Below are 18,295 nucleotides of genomic sequence, written 5' to 3' on the forward strand. Positions count from 1 at the left end.
TGGCTTCCCTACTCCTACCCCCAGCTGTGTAAACTCAGTTCTGCCAGGACTGGCAGTCCCAGTCTTAACCAGTACCCAGCTGACTTTCTGGGGCCCACCTTAGTGTGCTTAAGACTCTTTCTCCTTCAGTCTTTTGATGAGAGTGGACGGCGGACCGCAACCTCGTCAGCCATGACAAGCACCATTGGCTTCCGGGTCTTCTCCTGTTTGGATGATGGGATGGGCCTGGCATCTGTGGAGAGGATCCTGGACGCCTGGCAGGAAGAAGGCATTGAAAACAGCCAAGAGATCCTGAAGGTGGGGCAGCTCAACTGGCAATCCCAGGAAGGGGGTGGTCACTTTATCTTTTGAAACTCATTTGACTTGATTTTCCCTGAATGACTTAATGTTCATGAGATCTCAGAGATAAGAGGTAACTTTTCCTGCCTGCTTGAACCAGAAACCTGTGGCTAAATAGGTTGATTTTTTTTTATCTCAAATTACTGACATAAGAAAGCTCTTAGCCAATCTTGGTGGAGTTTGAAATTATACAACTGTATTTGTTTATAATGTCAGATGGGATTTCATGAACGCAAGCTTGGTTTCCATAGGAAAACCATGCTCTAGATGAAGCTGTCCCTGAGAGGGCCCCTCCTGGTCTCTAGGCTGGCTTCAGTCTGCATTTCCACAGCCTCCACACTTACTGCTTTTTGAAGCTGGGGCTTGGCATTTGTTTTTACTCTGTTGTATTCTGATTCCCAGGCCTTGGATTTCAGCCTGGATGGAAATGTCAACCTGACAGAACTGACACTGGCTCTTGAAAATGAACTTTTGGTTACCAAGAATGGCATCCACCAGGCAGCTCTGGCCAGTTTCAAGGCTGAGATCCGGCATTTGTTGTAAGTTGAGCAGAAGGTTTGCCTGGCCCATGCCCTTGACAACTTGTCTCCAGTGCCAGCATCACCTGGTGCCTTTTCCTGTCCACGGTGTGGCCGTCCTTCATGTCTAACTGTTGAACAGTCAGCCTCCTCAGCCGAGGGGAAGCCGACTGGGGTTCCGATTGGCTGGAGCTTTTGAAGGGAACTCTGGAAGGCATTTTTGTTTGGGGAAGGTTTTGGTTGTCTTGGTTTTGTGTTTGTTTTGAAGCGAGCCAGATGAGAGCTTTCTTGGGTCTCCTGGTAGCTTAGAAACAGCCCTCCTACTAATTCACTTGATTTCTTATTCTAGGGAACGAGTTGACCAAGTGGTCAGAGAGAAAGAGAAGCTGCGGTCGGACCTGGACAAGGCAGAGAAGCTCAAGTCTCTGATGGCTTCCGAGGTTGACGACCACCATGCTGCCATTGAGCGGAGGAATGAATACAACCTCAGGTGTGGTCAGAGGGCAAGGCCATGGTCAGGTGTGGTCAGAGGGCGAGGCCATGGTCAGGTGTGGTCAGAGGGCGAGGCCATGGTCAGGTGTGGTCAGAGGGCGAGGCCATGGTCCTTTCCCTTCCATGTCTCGGACGGAACCCCCATTCTCTCCCCTCCCCCCCTCAGAGCAGGAGCAGAGCCAGGGGTCACATCTGACTGCAGAGGCCCAGCCTCTGGGAGGGCAGGACACGTTAGGCATTGTCAGTGTGCTTTCTGAATCTGTTCCTCCCTCTCCCGTTTTGGAATCTTCACGTACTGTCCCTGCGGGGCATCTAAAGGCCACCTATTGATTTGTCCTTTGTCACAGGAAACTGGATGAGGAATACAAGGAGCGCATAGCAGCCTTAAAGAATGAACTCCGCCAGGAGAGGGAGCAGATCCTGCAGCAAATGAGCAAGCAGAGGGCAGAGCTGGAGCGGGAAATTGAAAAGGCCAAGACAGAGGAGAACTACATCCGGGACCGCCTTGCCCTCTCCCTGAAGGTAGGCTGTCCATTATCTCTGTGGCCTGGGTCCTGTCCGTGTTGGGTACCACACAGAATGGCCCTGCTCTCCGGGAGCACAAGTCTGCATAGGGCTGACCCAAGGGTTCTCATTGTCACGGCCAGGACACTTGGTGGCTTTGGACTGCAGGAGGGTCTGGCACGTGGATAGTGTTGAATGTAGCTTCTCTTTCCCGCTGCCTTTACAGCTGCTGCCCCTCAGGACTGGGTGGGGCCTGGCTGACATCCACGGTCCCACAGCTGCTCCCTAAGCCTGTCCTCACCTCATCCTCAACTTCGCTTTCCCCATCCTTCCTGTCCTCCATCCTCACCATCTGTGCCTCCAAACGTGACTTTCCTCTGTGATCCTCCCTCTGCCCCAGTGGAGAAACTACCCTTCTCTTTTCTGAACGCTCATCCCAACTAGTATTGTGCTGGGCCCTCGGGTCCACACAACAATGGAGGAAAGGCCGAGGTAATGCCAATCTCTGCTGTCTCCTGACTCGCTGTAAGTCCCTGAAGTTAAAGTTTCCAGCCATCCCCACTCGTTACCACTCTGAAGTCACGTTGGTGCTCTGAAACACCTTAGACAAACCCCTCCCTCTGCGTTTCCCCAGCCTCTGATTAGGCTCCAAATTCACCACAGCCCTTCAGGTGGTAACGGGCCCCCTCAACAGTCCTTTTCCTCCATGCATCCATCAGAGTTGCTATGACGAGGGGCCCTCGGGTCCACACAACAATGGAGGAAAGGCCGAGGTAATGCCAATCTCTGCTGTCTCCTGACTCGCTGTAAGTCCCTGAAGTTAAAGTTTCCAGCCATCCCCACTCGTTACCACTCTGAAGTCACGTTGGTGCTCTGAAACACCTTAGACAAACCCCTCCCTCTGCGTTTCCCCAGCCTCTGATTAGGCTCCAAATTCACCACAGCCCTTCAGGTGGTAACGGGCCCCCTCAACAGTCCTTTTCCTCCATGCATCCATCAGAGTGAACTTACTAAAGTGGGTACAAATGTGTTGGTACCTTTGGTTTGGCTGCCAAGGGCCCTGCCAGGATGCTCTAACCTCGGCTCCTGCTAGCTACTCCCCGTGCCCTGGCCCTCCACTGCACCTTCTATGAGATCTCCGTTTCTCCTTTACGCTCATTTTGCCATGTCCCCAACACCGCGGGCTGCATTACCTTTCCATTCCCATTACAACTCCTGGTTGTCAAGAGACTGTGCCTCTGCTGTTGTAGCCGTTTGTACCCCCTCCCCCGTTCAGTGTCCCAGGGTGTCAGTATGTGATTTGGTACACAGGGCAGCAGTGAGTGCCTGGAATGCAGGGTTTGCTCCTGTCAGTTCAGCATCTAAGTGTGGCTGGCTATTCTTTCAGAGACTAAAATAATAGAGTTGCCATTTTAGGAGACGGTAGTATTTTGTCGTTGTTTGTTTTGTTTTGTTTTGTTTTTTCTTTGTGTAGCCCTGGTTGATCCTGACTGTCACTCTGTAGACCAGGCTGGCCTGGAACTCACAGAGATCCTCCTGCCTCTGCCTCTTGAGTGCTGGGATTGAAGGCATACACTACTACCCTCCCCCAGTAGTTTTTTTTAATGCTTTAAGTACATTTTTTTAACTCCATATTGCTATGTGAGAGTGTGAACTAGAATACATTAAAAATATACTGGCTCTGTATTCTTTTGGCAAAATGTACTTGGAAAATAACATTCTTCCAATCAGCCCTTAACATTGGAGAAGAAAATATGTCAAATGGCAAGTCTATATTCCTTTTTTTTTTTAACCAAATGGGGGTGAAATCTTTCTAAAATGTACTGTGAAAGATCTTTTTCTTTTTAATGGAAAAAAAAGGTTTGTGAGTTTCAGTCAGTGTGTTATTTATTATGATTTGCTTTTACATATCAGTTATGAACACTTTATGTGTAACTTCTATTTCCTTAAACCAAAACTATCTATAAATTAGCTATAAACTGTAATGCCCATTAATTAAAATTCATTTGGGGTTTACTCTCTTTATAGTTCTTCTGAGTCTCTTGCTATAGGTAGACAAGGTGTCTCTTTTTAACTTTGGCTGGTTTGCTGTGGGCACACAGTGACATGAGCATGTGCAGGTCAGAGGACAACTTTCAGGACCTCTATGTAGGTCTTGGGCATCGACTCCATTTGTCAGGCTTAGTGGCAGGTGAGTGCCTTTACCCACTGAGGCAGCTCATGCCGCCCTAGAAAAGGTATTTATAATTAGTTTCTTATGCTCAACAATTCACCGAGAATATGTCATTTAAAATATTCCACTGTTATGCAGTATAGAAAAAAAATAAAGCCATATGTACTTTCTTTTAAAAAAATGTATTGCTGTCAAAGTAAAATTTTCATATTAAAAATAATATCCATTTGTCACTTAATTCAGTGTCTACAAGGCATTGTCATTTTGAAATGAAATCTGGGAACACAAATTGCTCTGAGCTGTCTTCTGTATTTGTAGCTTACTGCGAGGATCCAGTGTGTATTTCCCTCTGATAGTGTATGTCTCCGTTGGTTCTATCTAGATGTATTCCAAATGCTCAATATCCACATGGGCCTGTTAGTAGCTAAGGTGGGGAGCAGCACAATTTTATAAGGTTCTCGTTAAAGCCAGACTTTCAGATCATGAGCTAGGTATCAACCTTCTAATAATTGTTTTGTTTCTGATTTTCTCCAGCTTTCATGATCTTAATCTCAAGCCTTGGTTTATACTTCATATAAAAGGGTTAAAACTGTTCTGATTTCTGACTTGTGTCATGTTTATTTTTACAAAATTTCTCAAGGAAAACCATCGCCTGGAAAATGAGCTTCTGGAAAACACAGAGAAGTTGGCAGAGTATGAGTCCCTGACCAACAAACTTCAGCGCAATCTGGAAAATGTGTTAGCAGAAAAGGTAGCGCTGCCTACTTCCGACTTCCTGATTAGTTGCCCAAAACGTCACTCACCCAAAAGGGCAGAGGCAATGCCAAGAACATTTTTATTAGGGAACTGTTTGGATACCTACAGGAAGTTGTGACTTCTCAGGATATAATTTAGAGTAGCAGCTGTGAGGGGATGCGTTGCTTGGCAGTAAGATGGGCTCCCTACCCAAGCAGAACACATCGCTCTTGGATGTTCTCCTCCTCTTCCGGCCGGTGGTGTCTCTGCTCAAATGCCACATTCCTGTCATATCTGGGAGCTCGGGTGACACCAGAAACTAGGATCTTTGGAATGTGATAGGTCAAAGAAGGGCCCTTGGGAAAAATGACAGCTTTGTTTTTTTGTCCTTTCTAGTTTGGTGACCTCGACCCCAGCAGTGCTGAATTCTTTCTTCAAGAGGAGAGGTTGGCGCAGATGAGAAATGAGTATGAGCAACAGTGCAGGGTGAGTGGCTGGTGAGAACTAAGCAACACAAGAGGACCTGGGTTCAAATCCTAGCCTCGGCACTTCTTGGCCACATCCACTGAAATCTGTGGGTGCCTCAACTTTCTTTATGCACAGCGGCAAAGGGGGTGCCCACTCAAAGGGCAGCTGTGGAGGTTCAGAGGTAACAGAGCCAGGGACATGCTAAACATGGATGCTAGCTGTTAGCAGTATCCCGTGTCCTGGACTGCAAGTCATCAGGAGAACTGCATTCAGGGCCACCTTATCTGACGACTGTGAAGATCCAGTTTTGTGCTGAGTGAGGAAATATGTGGCTGTGTTGATGTGCTTATTCCAAATTTAGCTCTCACTGCCTGATTATTGCAAACTTAATATGACCGGATTTACTTCTGTCCTATTTCCCTACTCCCTTCTCTGAATGCCTCCCTTTATTTGAAAAATACAAAAACTGGGAGCAGAAACCACTCTAGCATTAGTTTCTAGGCATTCCCAGTGGCAACCAGATACAGTTGCTCTTATGACTAACAGAGGTCTCTGTTTCTTGGCTTGATATTTTTTCCTTAACCCAAATTACTTAACAAGGTAAGTAGCACCAAGTTCTGATTGTTTTAGATAGAGTTTGTATTTGTGCAGAGATGGGGAACTCTGTCACCTCAAAAGATTGCTTCTGTCCTGCCTTCTCGGGAGCTGTGTGTGCATGTAAGAAGTGACAGGCTCTTCTCTACCTCCATGATCAGCTCTTAGGTCTAACCATGTAGCTGTTATTTAATTGTCTCTAAAGTGAATGAATCATCAGCAAACCCATTACTGATACCTTCAGAACTCTCCCAGGTCATTGTTTTGCATTCAAGGTTTACAGTTCTGTCTTTAATTATATTCACACAACTGAGCAACCCTGACTACATTCAATATGATAATGTTGTCATCTCCCAGGAAACCCCCGCTTCCACTTTAGCCAGCCCTCCTGTTTACTGTCCTCTCCCTCCCTTCCCCCTGCCACAGGCAACCACTGGTCTATTTCCTGTCTTTATAGAGCCAGTCTTCACCATTCATAGAAATGGAATCAAATGGTCCTTTGTAATGGCTTCCTTCAGTTGGTGATATTGTCTATGTTTATCATATTGTTGCATGCATCTATGCTCTGTTCCTTCCAGTGGCTGATAAAATCCCATTATATTGATGTTACATTTTATTAATCAGTTAATGGACATTTGGGGTCTTAGGGGCTATCATGAATAAAGAATGCTTCTATGTAGATTTTTGCATGGGTTTATACCTGCAAATGTTCAGCTGGGCCACAAGAGAAGTCAATGTTAAACTGTCAGGAATTGGCAGACCTCCTCCAAGGTGGTGAGGCTGTGTTATTTTCACCATATGAGAGTCCCGGCTCCCCCATGTCTGTCTTTGTTTATAATTGTTGTCCTGGATTATATCATTCTCCTGGTAGCTAACAGTGTTGCAGGTCTTCTAATGAATGTACTTATTGATTGTTTTTCTTGTTTAGCGAGCTGTTTAAGTCTTTGCCCATTTTTTAGGTTTAATTCCTTGTCTTTGACTTCTAATAATCATTATAAATTCTAGCTATAAGTCCCTATCTGGTAGTTAACAGAAATTTCCTCCAATTACATGTATTTTTACTTTTTAAAAAGTAGGTATTTTTATTTTTTGTTATGTGTATATGTGTTTGTGTTGTTTATACACATGAGTGCAGTACCCACAGAGGCCAGAAGAGGGGATCAGTTCCCCCTGGAGTAGGAGTCACAGGTGACTGTGACTCACCTGACACAGACTCAGGTCCAGTGCATGAGCAAGACAGGTTCTTAATCTCCAAATTCTCTCTTTAGCCCCCATATTTTTCTTTCTTGGTTTCTTCTGAAGCACAAAAGTTTATATTTTACTGTTAAAATCCAGTTTGTATGTTTTTCATGTTGCCTGCGCTCTTGGTGCCCCATGTAAGACTGGTGTTGGTTTTTAAACTCCAGCTATTACAAGACCAAGTGGATGAGCTCTATTCAGAGCTAGAAGAATATCGTTCACCAGGCAAAGTATTCAGGCTCCCCTTGAAGAACTCGCTGTCAGAAGAACTTGACGTTAACAGTGGTGGCATTGAACCTGACCAAGGTAAACACATTTGCACACCATCTTTTTTGGTGTCTGCATTTGACCTAGTTTTTAGAACCATGGCTGAGTGCAGCACTGCTGAACATTGGCATCCTGGAATCCAGGGAGGGACAGACTTTGGCAGTCTCACTTCCTGAGCTATTTCAGTTATGGCTGGGTTTTTTTCATTTGTCCTTGAGGTCTTTATGAAAATATTTCTGATTTTGATATTGCGGGCCCTTCCCTCCCCATCATGTCTGCCTGGTATGAAGATGGTTTGGAAGAGCTAGCCAGCCACACACCACAGAACCCATAGCTGATTTTCATAGGTAGGCTGGCTAGGCTAAATGCCTGATTTGCCTCTGCAGAGCAGCAAATGCGTTAGCAGCTAGTGCCTGTGCTTTGAGGGAGATAGTGGAGGGCGGGCCTGTTTGGGAACCACAGTATAGTCACACTCAGCTCTTTGCCTGAGTCCTTCCTCTTTTCCTCAGTAAGTTGGGTTCTGCTGCTCTTTGTAGCTCCCCCTCGCCTTTGGTTCTTAGGTAGGTGGTTTACTCCTTCACTCACCTCTACTGTCGGTGGCTGGGGAGGAGCCATAAGAAGCTGTGACTCCTTTCTCTGATCCTTGACTCATTCACTGGAGCTTGTCCACCAGAGTGTTGGGGGTTCATTCTAAGCAACTCTGCCATCTTGGAGGGGAGATATGCCAAAATATATGAAGAGAAAGCCCAAGGCAAGCCAGTCAATCCCAATTGCTAGAACTTTACCCAAGAATGGTTCTCCATCTGCCTTCACATCTTTCGGTGACAAAACTATTTGAATCTCATGGCCTTGAGACATCTTTACCTGGTAGTAGTTACATTTGGCCTTGTGCTAACTCAGCCCACAGCTTCTGCTCATATTTCCAATTTCCCCTTGGCCCTTATTGTGGATAATGGGAAAAGTGAACTCCCTTGAAGGAGTTGAGAGTCTCCTCCCCAGTTGCCTGCACCCACACTCCATGCCCTATTTGTAACTGATTGTTTAAGGTGAAAATTACCTAGACACCAGGAAACTGTTGTGTGCAGCCTTGAGGGATGATTAGACATCTTGGCTCATGAAGTTTGTTAGGATTCAGACATCTGTCCTGGCCTGCCCGTGGGGTCCTGACAGGATATGCCCTCAACTGCTGCCACTAAGAGCACCACCTGTGCCTATTCACTATGTTCCCTTTTAAAGGGGCCCTATCTATCTCCTACCTCCCACCTCCCTAATCTCTCTCTCTCTCTCTCTCTCTCTCTCTCTCTCTCTCTCTCTCTCTCTCTCTCTCTCTCTCTCTCTCTCTCTCTCTCTCTCCCTCTCTCTCTCCCTCTCGCTCTCTGCCCCTCTTTCCTCTCTCCTGCTGCTCCTGTCCCTGGAGGCTGGTCTCCCCCCCTTTCCCCTTTTCATGATCCCTTTCCCTAGTAAAAAAAAAACCTCTGCTTGAACCCTGTCGCATGGTGACTTTCTCTCAAGCACTGATTTTCTTAAATTACAACAAAGTTAGTCCCATAAGACTCAGCAGCAAAGGGTACTAGTCATTCATTTGCTCCCCTGCTGTATCATCCCTCTGAATTTGTCACTAGGCAGTTTCTGGATAGACAAAAGGCTGGTTGCTATCTCCTTACATGCTGGTTGCATTTTTCCTGAGAGCTCACATTCAACTAACATATTCCACACACACCCATAAATCATCCTAAAAGATGGACTCTCCTAAGGTTTAGCACACCACCTATATTCACCTTGTTCCTCTTGTTGCTCAAATGTTTGAAGAGCAGAGACTCTTCACAGCTTCTGTTGTTTCCAAGTGCTTCTTTCACACATGGGCAGATCTGGCTGAAAAGGATTCCATAGTCAAGCCATCGCCAGATACCAGAGTGTACCAATGAGAGAACCTGAGGCAGGGTCGGTGGTTTCCATGTGTTTTCAGGGCTTGGTTCTGAAGAATGCAATCCACTGAATATGAGCATTGAAGCTGAGCTGGTCATCGAGCAGATGAAAGAGCAGCACCACAGGGACCTGTGCCGCCTGAGGCTGGACCTGGAAGAGAAGGTAAGTCTGCTCCCAGTCTTGCTCTCGGATGGCTGAAAGTCTTGTCAGCACAGTGCGCGCCTGCTGCCTTTTCCTCCCAGACCAGCACTTCCTGTGCATTTCCATGGAGTGGTAGTTTAGGTCAAGGCCTGTTCTGGGATGTGATTTTTCCCTTGGTCTTACTGTGGACAATGGGAAATTGTCCAGCATGTGATGCGCTCAGCCTCACATACCGTAATATACTAATTATAGTGGTTTAAACTTGTTTAAAAATATCCCAATCAGCAAACAAACAAAGCCCTCTCTCTGACGTAGTACCACTACTCGTTTAGGTACAAGTTCTTATCCTTGGCCTTGAGTTCTGTGGCTGCCGCTCACCGTCACCGTGTTTCGAATTGCTTTTTTCTTTCTTGCATGTGGTATGCATGTTTACATGTGTGTGCACATTCGTGTTTGAGAGCAGATGAGTGTTTCGCAGCTGGAGACTGATGTCCAGTGTCTTCTTTGATTGGTCTCTCACTGAAGCTAGAGCCTGTGCATCCATCCAGTCTAGCTAGCCAGCTTCCCCAGGGGGCCCTCTGTCTCCATCTCCCTAGTGCTGGCGTCACAAGTGAGTGCCCCATGCCCAGCTGTTTTTATGTGGGTTTCAGGCTTCAAGCTGAGGTCCCCTTTGCCAAGTGCCACCTCCCTCCCCTGCCTCTGGTGTGTTCACTTGAATTTTGCTGGTTTCCGAACAGCTCTAGCGAGCACCGTGTGGAGACTCGCGTGTGCGTTCTTTGCCTTCACATCTTTCTTTCCTACTGCAAACTCAGGGTCTTAAAGTGCTCCCTTCAAGTCTGCAAATGTTTCTTGAGCTCCATGAGGTACTCTGCCCGCCACGTCAAACGCAAAGTCAGGGGATAGAGTTAGTACAGTGAGAGACCCTGGAGCTTTCTGGCCAGCCAACCTAGCCTTTCTAGTGAGTTCAAAGCCAACGAGAGACCTGTCGGAAAAAAGAAGATGGATAGTGCCTAAGGAATGACACTATGGTTGTCCGCTTGCCTCCACACATGTGAACATACAACTGCACACATGTCTCCTTGTGCATGTACAAACACACTCATGCGCACACACACACACACACACACACACACACACACACACACACACACATGCCTAAATAAATAAAATCAGACCTTGCTCGCTATTATTTCACTTCAGGTAATTTTGAGCTGAGTCACTGTCAATCAGAATGAGAAACCACAGTGTCCTGTGGGACAGAATCACTTGTTGCCTGCACCCTCCCTTTGCATGACCTAGAACGCAGTCATCCCGAGGTTTCGCTGTCTGGTTCCAGGTGCACCATTATGAAAAGCAGTTGGATGAAGCCAGGGTCACCTGTGAAAAGGAGCAGGCGGCCATGAAGCAAAAGTATGAGCAAGGAATTCACACCTTGGAGACACAAATAAGTGACCTTCGCGGTGAGATTGCCGATCTCCAAGGGCAGGCTGTGGTGCTGAAGGAGGCCCACCACGAGGCCAGCTGCAGGCACGAGGAGGAAAAGAAGCAACTGCGGCTGGTGTTTGAGGAGGAGAAGACTCAGCTTCAGGAGGAGCTGCGGCTGGAGCATGAGCGGGAGCTCAAGGCCAGGCTGCAGCAGGCGGAGGAAAGCTTTGAGCAGGAGAGGGAGGGGCTCTCTTGGGGTGCTGCCTGGACCGAAGAGAAGGTGAGGGACTTGACACAGGACCTGGAGCAATCTTACCAGGAGCAGCTGCTGAGCCTGGTGGAGAAGCACAGTCTTGAGAAAGAGGAGCTGAGGCAAGAGCTCTTGGAACATCACCAAAGGGAACTTGAGGAGGGAAGGTAAGAAGATGGGGGGAAACTGACGGAACATGGCAATGCTTCTTTCTGGGGTTCCCGCCGGAGAGGACTGGAGCGGGGTGGGGAGCGGGGAGACACAGCAGATGGAATTGGTTCTTTAGAAGTTAACCCAGTCAGTTTTACCCGGGAGCCTCCCCTGGGGTTACTAGAACTGTTGTGATGTATGTGCACGTGGGGAGGGCGGGCCGTTGGAGGAACTGTTCCTGTATGAAACTTACTGTCTCTCTGTGCTCCGGATGGGGACCAGATCCTTCCTGCTCCGATGCTGTTGCTTTCTGAGAAAAGCTATTTATAAACTGGATTCTGAACATGCTTATATTTCCTCCCCATTATGAAATGCCATCTTGTGTTTATCTTCCTTGTGTGAAATCCCAGGGATAACTGAGAGCTTCTGAGTGCCCCACCTTGTTTAATATAGTGCTGTTTTATTAAACGAGAAGCAAAAGCAGAAGATGGTGACTATTATGTCTGATTTACACAACTGAAATCCTACAATGCCTTCTTCATTCAAATGAAGAAGTATTTCCCAGTTGAGGAGTGAGGTCACTATGTCTTTGGTCATTTCACATGAAAGGGGCCAGTTTAAAGCATTGGTTTAAGCCACATAAGTACATCCATGAGGATATCAAAGGATTTGGTTTTGTAAATTTCCCCCTGCTTTAGTGAAAGGTAAGTTTTCCAGATTTATGGCCACCAGCCTTAGCTCCAGGAGGAGAAAATCCCTTCCCAGTACACTTAAGCCACATAGGAATCGGATCATTGTAAAAGGGGCCCCACTGTTTGCTCGTCAGCCTCCTCTGTGCATGGGAAAATGTTGGGTTGCTTCCGGAGTTGGCAGCAGTTTCAATAATGCTGTATGTTGACCACATTTAGGGAAAAAATGGAAACAGAGTGTAATAGAAGAGCCTCTCAGATAGAAGCCCAGTGTCAGGCTGACTGTGAGAGAGTCACTGAGCGCTGTGAACAAACTCTGCAAAGCCTGGAGGGGCGCTACCGCCAAGAGTTGAAGGACCTCCTGGACCAGCACCTGGAGGAGAGGTCCCAGTGGGAGTTCGAGAAGGATGAGCTCACTCAGGAGTGCACGGAAGCCCAGGAGCAGCTGAAGGAGGCACTCCAGAGGGAGAAGGCAACCGCTCTTGTCCTGAACCAGGAGCGGGAGATGCTGGAGAAAACATACAAGGAACGTTTGAGCAGCCTAAGCATGGAAAGAGATCGGCTGCTGCAAGACCTGGAAGACCTCCGGAACACTTCGGAGAGCCAGCATGGCCTCTTGTCTGACCAGATACTTGAGCTGAAGAGAAGTCAGGAGCGAGAGCTGAGGGAGAGAGAGCTATGCCAGACAGGGACCTCTGAGCAGCCAGCCAGCCAGTGGCTTGAAAGGCTACAGGTAGAGCGTGAACAAGAGAGGCGAGAAATGGTGGGCAAGCTTGCGGCCCTGGAGAGCGCCCACAGAGCGAGCCTTGAGAGAGCAGATCTAGAGAAGGCTGAGCTGAGTGCAGAGGTCCACAGGCTTCAGAATACAGTCAAGGACATGCAGAGGGCAGCGGCGCTTTCGGTGCTTCAGGGTGCTCATTCTCTGGTAATGACAGGGGAGGAGGCAGACGGAAATGGAGCCATGTCCCTGCTTCAGCAAGGGGAGCAGCTGCTGGAAGAAAATGGCGATGTCCTCATCAGCTTGCAGAGAGCTCATGAGCGCGCCGTGAAGGAAAATGCAAAAATGGCTACTGAAATCTCTAGATTGCAGCAGAGGCTGAAAAAGTTAGAGCCAGGGTCAGTGATGTCGCCTTGTTTGGAGGAGCAGATGACTGAGATTTCTGGAAGTTCCAGGGAACAAGCTGAGCCGTTTTTATCACAAGTAAAGCAAGGAGAAAGTCCCACCGCCAAGCACATCCTCAGTGACCTAGGAGACCGCGAGGCCCAGGACCTCGGTAGTACAGGGACAAGCTCTGTTCGGAGGCAGGAGGGAAAAACTGAGGAGTCAGAAACATCCCTGGAGTGCTTTTCTGAGCTTGAAAACAGTGAAGACACCAGGACAGAATCCTGGGACCTGAAGAGCCAGATTGTTCAACTTCAGGAGCAACTAACAGTCTTACGTGCAGACTGCGATCGGGCTTCTGAAAGGAAGCAGGACCTACTGTTTGATATTTCTGTGCTGAAAAAGAAACTAAAGATGATGGAGAGAATCCCCCAGGCATCTTCCAGGTATAAGTTATTATATGAGGATGCCGCTAGAGAGAATGCCTGCCTCCAGGAGGAGTTGAGGCGCATGGAGGCACGCTACGATGAGTCACTGGACAGCAACAAAGAGCTCACTACTGAAGTCTTCAGGCTGCAGGATGAGATGAAGAAAATGGAGGAGGTGATGGAAACGTTCCTTAGCCTGGAGAAGAGTTACGATGAGGTCAAAATGGAAAATGAGGAGCTCAGTGCTCTGGTGTTGAGACTTCAAGGGAAGATGGAGAAGGTGCTGGATAGAGCCCCCCTGCACTGTGACAGCTACCCCTTGTGGGGAGCCCCTTCAGAGCACCTGGAGGTCATCTCTGACGAAAAGGTGCTCGAACTCCGTCAGACTCCAGAAGAGTATACACCCAAGGTCATGAGCGTGCGCCACCTCCTAGAAGGACGCAGACAAGAAACCCAATGCTGTGAACAGGGAAACACACGCCTCCTTGCTAGAATAAAAGCGCAGGAAATTGCCTGGTTCCACGGGACAATCCAGACACATCAAGAAAAGCCCAGTGTGCAGAATCAAGTTCTCCTGGAGGAAAGTGCTGCCCTCCTAGGCCTTCAAGACTCCCATCTTCACCATCAGGTCACACTCGCAGAGTTAGAGCTAGAGAAACAGAGGCTACAGGAACTGACTAGGAAGCTGAGGGAGCGAGTCAGTACGTTAATTAAGCAAAAAGACGCCCCTTCTCAAGGAGAGAAGGAGGAAGAGCTGAAGGCGATGATGCATGACTTGCAGGTCACGTGCAGTGAGATGCAGAGGAAAGTTGAACTTCTGAGGTAATGTATGTGCCTTCTAGACCTCATGGAAGCCCGCAGAGCACCTGGTCAAATCTAACTGCCGCTGCTTGCCGTGCCTAGAGACACTAACCCGTTAGTCTCAAGAAGAGCAGTGTTCTAGCCTTCTCCGCTTCTGTGTGTATTAACAACTAGAGTAACCTTGTCTAGGCGGCATCCCCCTCCGCATAGCAAATCCATGTTGTCCCCATGGAGTATGGAAGCTCAACATGGCCAGTGTCTGGTATTTAACCACGTGCGTAGTCGGTGTTCAACCTTAGCCCTCACCTAGCACTTACACCCTTCGGGTGGATAGATAGTTTTGCTCGATGTTAGCTACTGTCCTCATTCCACTGAAGCATGTCATATGGAATGAATGCCTTTTGTGTAGTTTTAACTCACTTGGTAGATAACATGCTATTCTTATACTAATATAGGAAATGTGTTGATTGGATTATACTTTTTCCTTTCATACTTGAAGTGTATGCTAGATTCCAACAAGCAAGTAGTTACCAAAGGCTAATCCATATTCTTGAGGGATAAAGACAAAGTAAGCCGCTTTGAACAACTACCAACCTGACTTTATGAAATAAGATTGCATTTTAGTATTCTAGCATCCTTGGGTTTTTCTTTAATTTGTAAAATATTACATTGTGTCTGAAGCATTTTAGTGGTATATAACAAAAATAATTCAATTGTGAATGTGTGTTTCCTTTTCCCCAGATTAATTTTACATCAGAACCCCAGAATACACTGCATATTTTGGTGTGCCCCCTTGGTTTACGTAATGCATTTTCTTTCTTAAGGTCCCTGGGGGCCTAAACCAAAGCTCTGACAGCGTAGTTAATGTGGCTTTTGTCTGTTCAGAGCAGGGAAGACGTGAGACCGAGGTAAATGAAGGCCGCTGTTCAAAGCAGCCTTCTTGCCACTGAGAAGTCAACACCAGCGTTGGCTTTGAGTCTGGATTCCTGTCTCCATGTTCAAGGATTTCTAGCCACACACTCCTGCCATGTCTTTTAGTGAGATTCTTATTTCCCAGAAGTAGTGACTCAATATGTTACAACTTGATTTCCAAGTGCCAAGAGACTACTAATTTAGACGTCTACTTTATCTGGCATGAAAAGCTTTCTTTATTGGACGTTACTAGAAAATATTTTCCAAAGATGCCAGATGACTGCCATGTTGTAACATTTTTTTTAAATCTCTACACTTCAGATATGAATCTGAAAAGCTTCAAGAGGAAAATTCTATTTTGAGAAATGAAATTACTACTTTAAATGAAGAAGATACCATCTCTAACCTGAAATTAGAGGAATTAAACGGATCGCAGGAAGAATTGTGGTAAGACATAGATAGCGCACTTAAATTTTACAAGGACTGAGAACTATTTAAATTATATTTTAAAGGCCTCACTCCTGAATCATGTTCTCATTGCTCCTTTAGGCAGAAAATAGAAACTGTAGAACAGGAAAAAGCTTCAATTCAGAAGATGGTCGAAAAATTAAAGAAACAGGTAAGGAAGCACTTAAAAATTTCCCAGTATTTCTTGACTCTGAAATTTTCTTTGTTTTTTATTTGAAATTTACAAACTAAATAGTAAATAATAAATAAGTAGATTAGTAGAATAATATATTGTATGAGATGGTGAGGTTGACAGTGGAAACATCTCATAGTGACTCTAAACTAGGTCCCTGCCTTTGGAAATCATGTATAGTCTATTTATAGATCCTCAAGTTTGAAATACAAGCTTTATACCTAGTATGCATGGGAAAGTAATGCCTTTGAGCCTTACCTGTGAATACTGGTTCTAGCCTTTATGAAATTTAATTAATGTCATCTCCTTCATTTTTCTGATTAAAAGCAGAAGATTTCAGACAGAATTTCACAGCTATAGAATGCCAGCAGATCTGCATATCATTTCACAGACTTGTAACTTGTTCAGATGGCTTATGCCATTCAATGCTCATTTTGTATAATCTTACAACATGTACTCAAGTATGGAAGGCCTGTTTAAGAATATATCTGAAATAGTCCCAAGACAAGGACATACTTGGGAAAGGAATATTTTTAGTGTCTAAAATAGCCAAGGTAACATCCAAAATATATCTTGTACTATTTCAAATAAGTGGCAGAACTCATCTGAAAAGTAGTCTATAGATATGAAGGATCAAATCACAGAAAGACATACCATTACATGCAGGATGGCTAGCTTCAGAGTGTTAGGGAAATTTATATAGTTTAGTTTTTTTAAACCTCCTAAACTAACAAAAGTTAAACATTGATACTGTCCAAGAGAATGAGGAAATAAAACTATACTGTCAAGAGAACGCTGGTAGCACCTATAGGAAGACTTTGGGGGCTTCTGTATGGGGTTCCTTTCTAACCCAGCAAGGGCATTTCTAAACAAACCCAGAAATGCTACCATTTTGTTGTTAATAATAAAAAGAATTGATAATGACAAATGTATATATTTATCTATGCAGGAGTGGATAATGACAATATGAGAAACTTTTTTGCATAAAAATGTCCTGCATTCATCAAAATATATACCACATGGTGCTATCTAGATACACTAAGTTGAAAAGATGACATCTCTATGATATCCTAAGTAGAAAAAGCAGGTTGTTCAAACATGCAATGATTCTTTTTATCTCTATTTTTATTTTTTTTCTAAACATAAGGTGGTAGTGTGTGTGCATAGAAAATGACCTAGTAGTATGTGTATTCAACTATAAAGAACAGGGAACCCTGTGACCTCAAATTAAACTGTGTCTAACTTTTTCACATACTTCTGAACAGACTGAATTTGTAATGAGCATGTGCTATTTTTGTTATTGTGTATGGTTAAAAAAGCACACAAAGGAAAATAAAATTTATTACAAAAAAGATATAGAGTAGGTTTGTCCTCCACAGCTGCAGTTCGTAACCTGTGGGTCTGGACTCCTTTGGGGGTCCAGTGGCCCTTTGACCGGGATTTCCTAAGATCATTGGAAAACACAAATATTTACATAAATCACAGTTATGAAATAGCAAGGCAAATAATTTTATGGTTGGGGGGTCACGACAACATGAAGAACTGTATTAAAGGGTCACAGCATTAGGAAGGTTGAGAACCATTGCTCCACAATCAGGTAAGAAGCAGGACTTCCCTGTGGCAGAGTAGCCTCGTACACAGATTTTTTTTTTTAAACTTTACATTGAGAGAGGAGAAAAGTCTCTAAATACGCTTTTTACTGTTATAGCAAAAGTAGGGCAGCAATTTTTTAAAAACTTATTTCCATTTTAATTAGGTTTCAGATTTAAAAATCAAAAACCAACAGTTGGATTCAGAAAATACAGAACTCAGCCAAAAGAACTCCCAAAACAAGGAAGAACTGCAAAAACTTAATCAACGTCTGTCAGAAATGCTATGCCAGGAGAAGGAGCCAGTAACTTGCCCCTCTGAGAAATGGGAACAAGAAAACTCGAGTCTGAGAGAGGAGCTGGATCGATGCAAAGTGCAGGTGGGGTCTCCAGCCACACTCAGTCCCGAGAAAGAAAAGGAATTCCTTATCCAAAAGGCTGTAACGATTAAATCAATATGGTACTGGCACTTTAACATGTGCTCCAGATATAGCAAATAGATGAAGGGAATAGAACATCCCCCAACAAATGGAAAGAGAGCTCAGGGAAGCATCTGTAAGCTATGAAAACACATTTGTGAATTCATCTCAGCTGTGATCAAAAATATCTTGTTTTAAAAAGTATTATCTATGCCAGATATGCACAGATTTCCTTTTTGTTGTTGTTATTCCCCGAAGAACACAGGTAACAAGTATTTACATACAATTACATTGTGCTGCTGGAGATGAGTTGAGCCTACAAGTGAATGTAAACAAAACTTCTATGCAAATACTGAACAAATTTAGAAAGGATCTTGAGCACCCAAAGATTTGGCTGTCTTGGGTAAGAGGGTGGCAGTCCTGGGACTAATCCCCCATAGATATCAAGAGAAAGTGTGTGTAATCAAAGTGTTTTTTTCAAGTCACTGGGGTCA

General features: G+C 45.4%; 1 protein-coding gene across 4 annotated transcripts in view; it reads left to right on the plus strand.

Moving 5' to 3' along the window:
- Positions 1 to 18,295, plus strand: part of Nin (ninein) — a 99,364-nt gene that overhangs the window by 53,940 nt on the left and 27,129 nt on the right. For 3 of the 4 annotated variants that reach the window (XM_040742989.1, XM_040742990.1, XM_040742991.1), the window contains exons 8-20: positions 130 to 297; positions 742 to 878; positions 1,207 to 1,347; positions 1,697 to 1,871; positions 4,667 to 4,777; positions 5,158 to 5,247; positions 7,230 to 7,368; positions 9,296 to 9,417; positions 10,733 to 11,238; positions 12,130 to 14,262; positions 15,475 to 15,600; positions 15,703 to 15,772; positions 17,550 to 17,762. In XM_040742989.1, the coding sequence (XP_040598923.1) occupies positions 130 to 297; positions 742 to 878; positions 1,207 to 1,347; positions 1,697 to 1,871; positions 4,667 to 4,777; positions 5,158 to 5,247; positions 7,230 to 7,368; positions 9,296 to 9,417; positions 10,733 to 11,238; positions 12,130 to 14,262; positions 15,475 to 15,600; positions 15,703 to 15,772; positions 17,550 to 17,762 (4,131 nt within the window). The remainder of the gene's footprint in view (positions 1 to 129; positions 298 to 741; positions 879 to 1,206; positions 1,348 to 1,696; positions 1,872 to 4,666; positions 4,778 to 5,157; positions 5,248 to 7,229; positions 7,369 to 9,295; positions 9,418 to 10,732; positions 11,239 to 12,129; positions 14,263 to 15,474; positions 15,601 to 15,702; positions 15,773 to 17,549; positions 17,763 to 18,295) is intronic. The other variant, XM_040742992.1, reaches the window with a different exon arrangement.

The sequence above is a fragment of the Mesocricetus auratus genome, unplaced genomic scaffold (genome assembly GCF_017639785.1).
Source record: "Mesocricetus auratus isolate SY011 unplaced genomic scaffold, BCM_Maur_2.0 Super-Scaffold_15014, whole genome shotgun sequence".
Taxonomy (NCBI): Eukaryota; Metazoa; Chordata; class Mammalia; order Rodentia; family Cricetidae; genus Mesocricetus; species Mesocricetus auratus.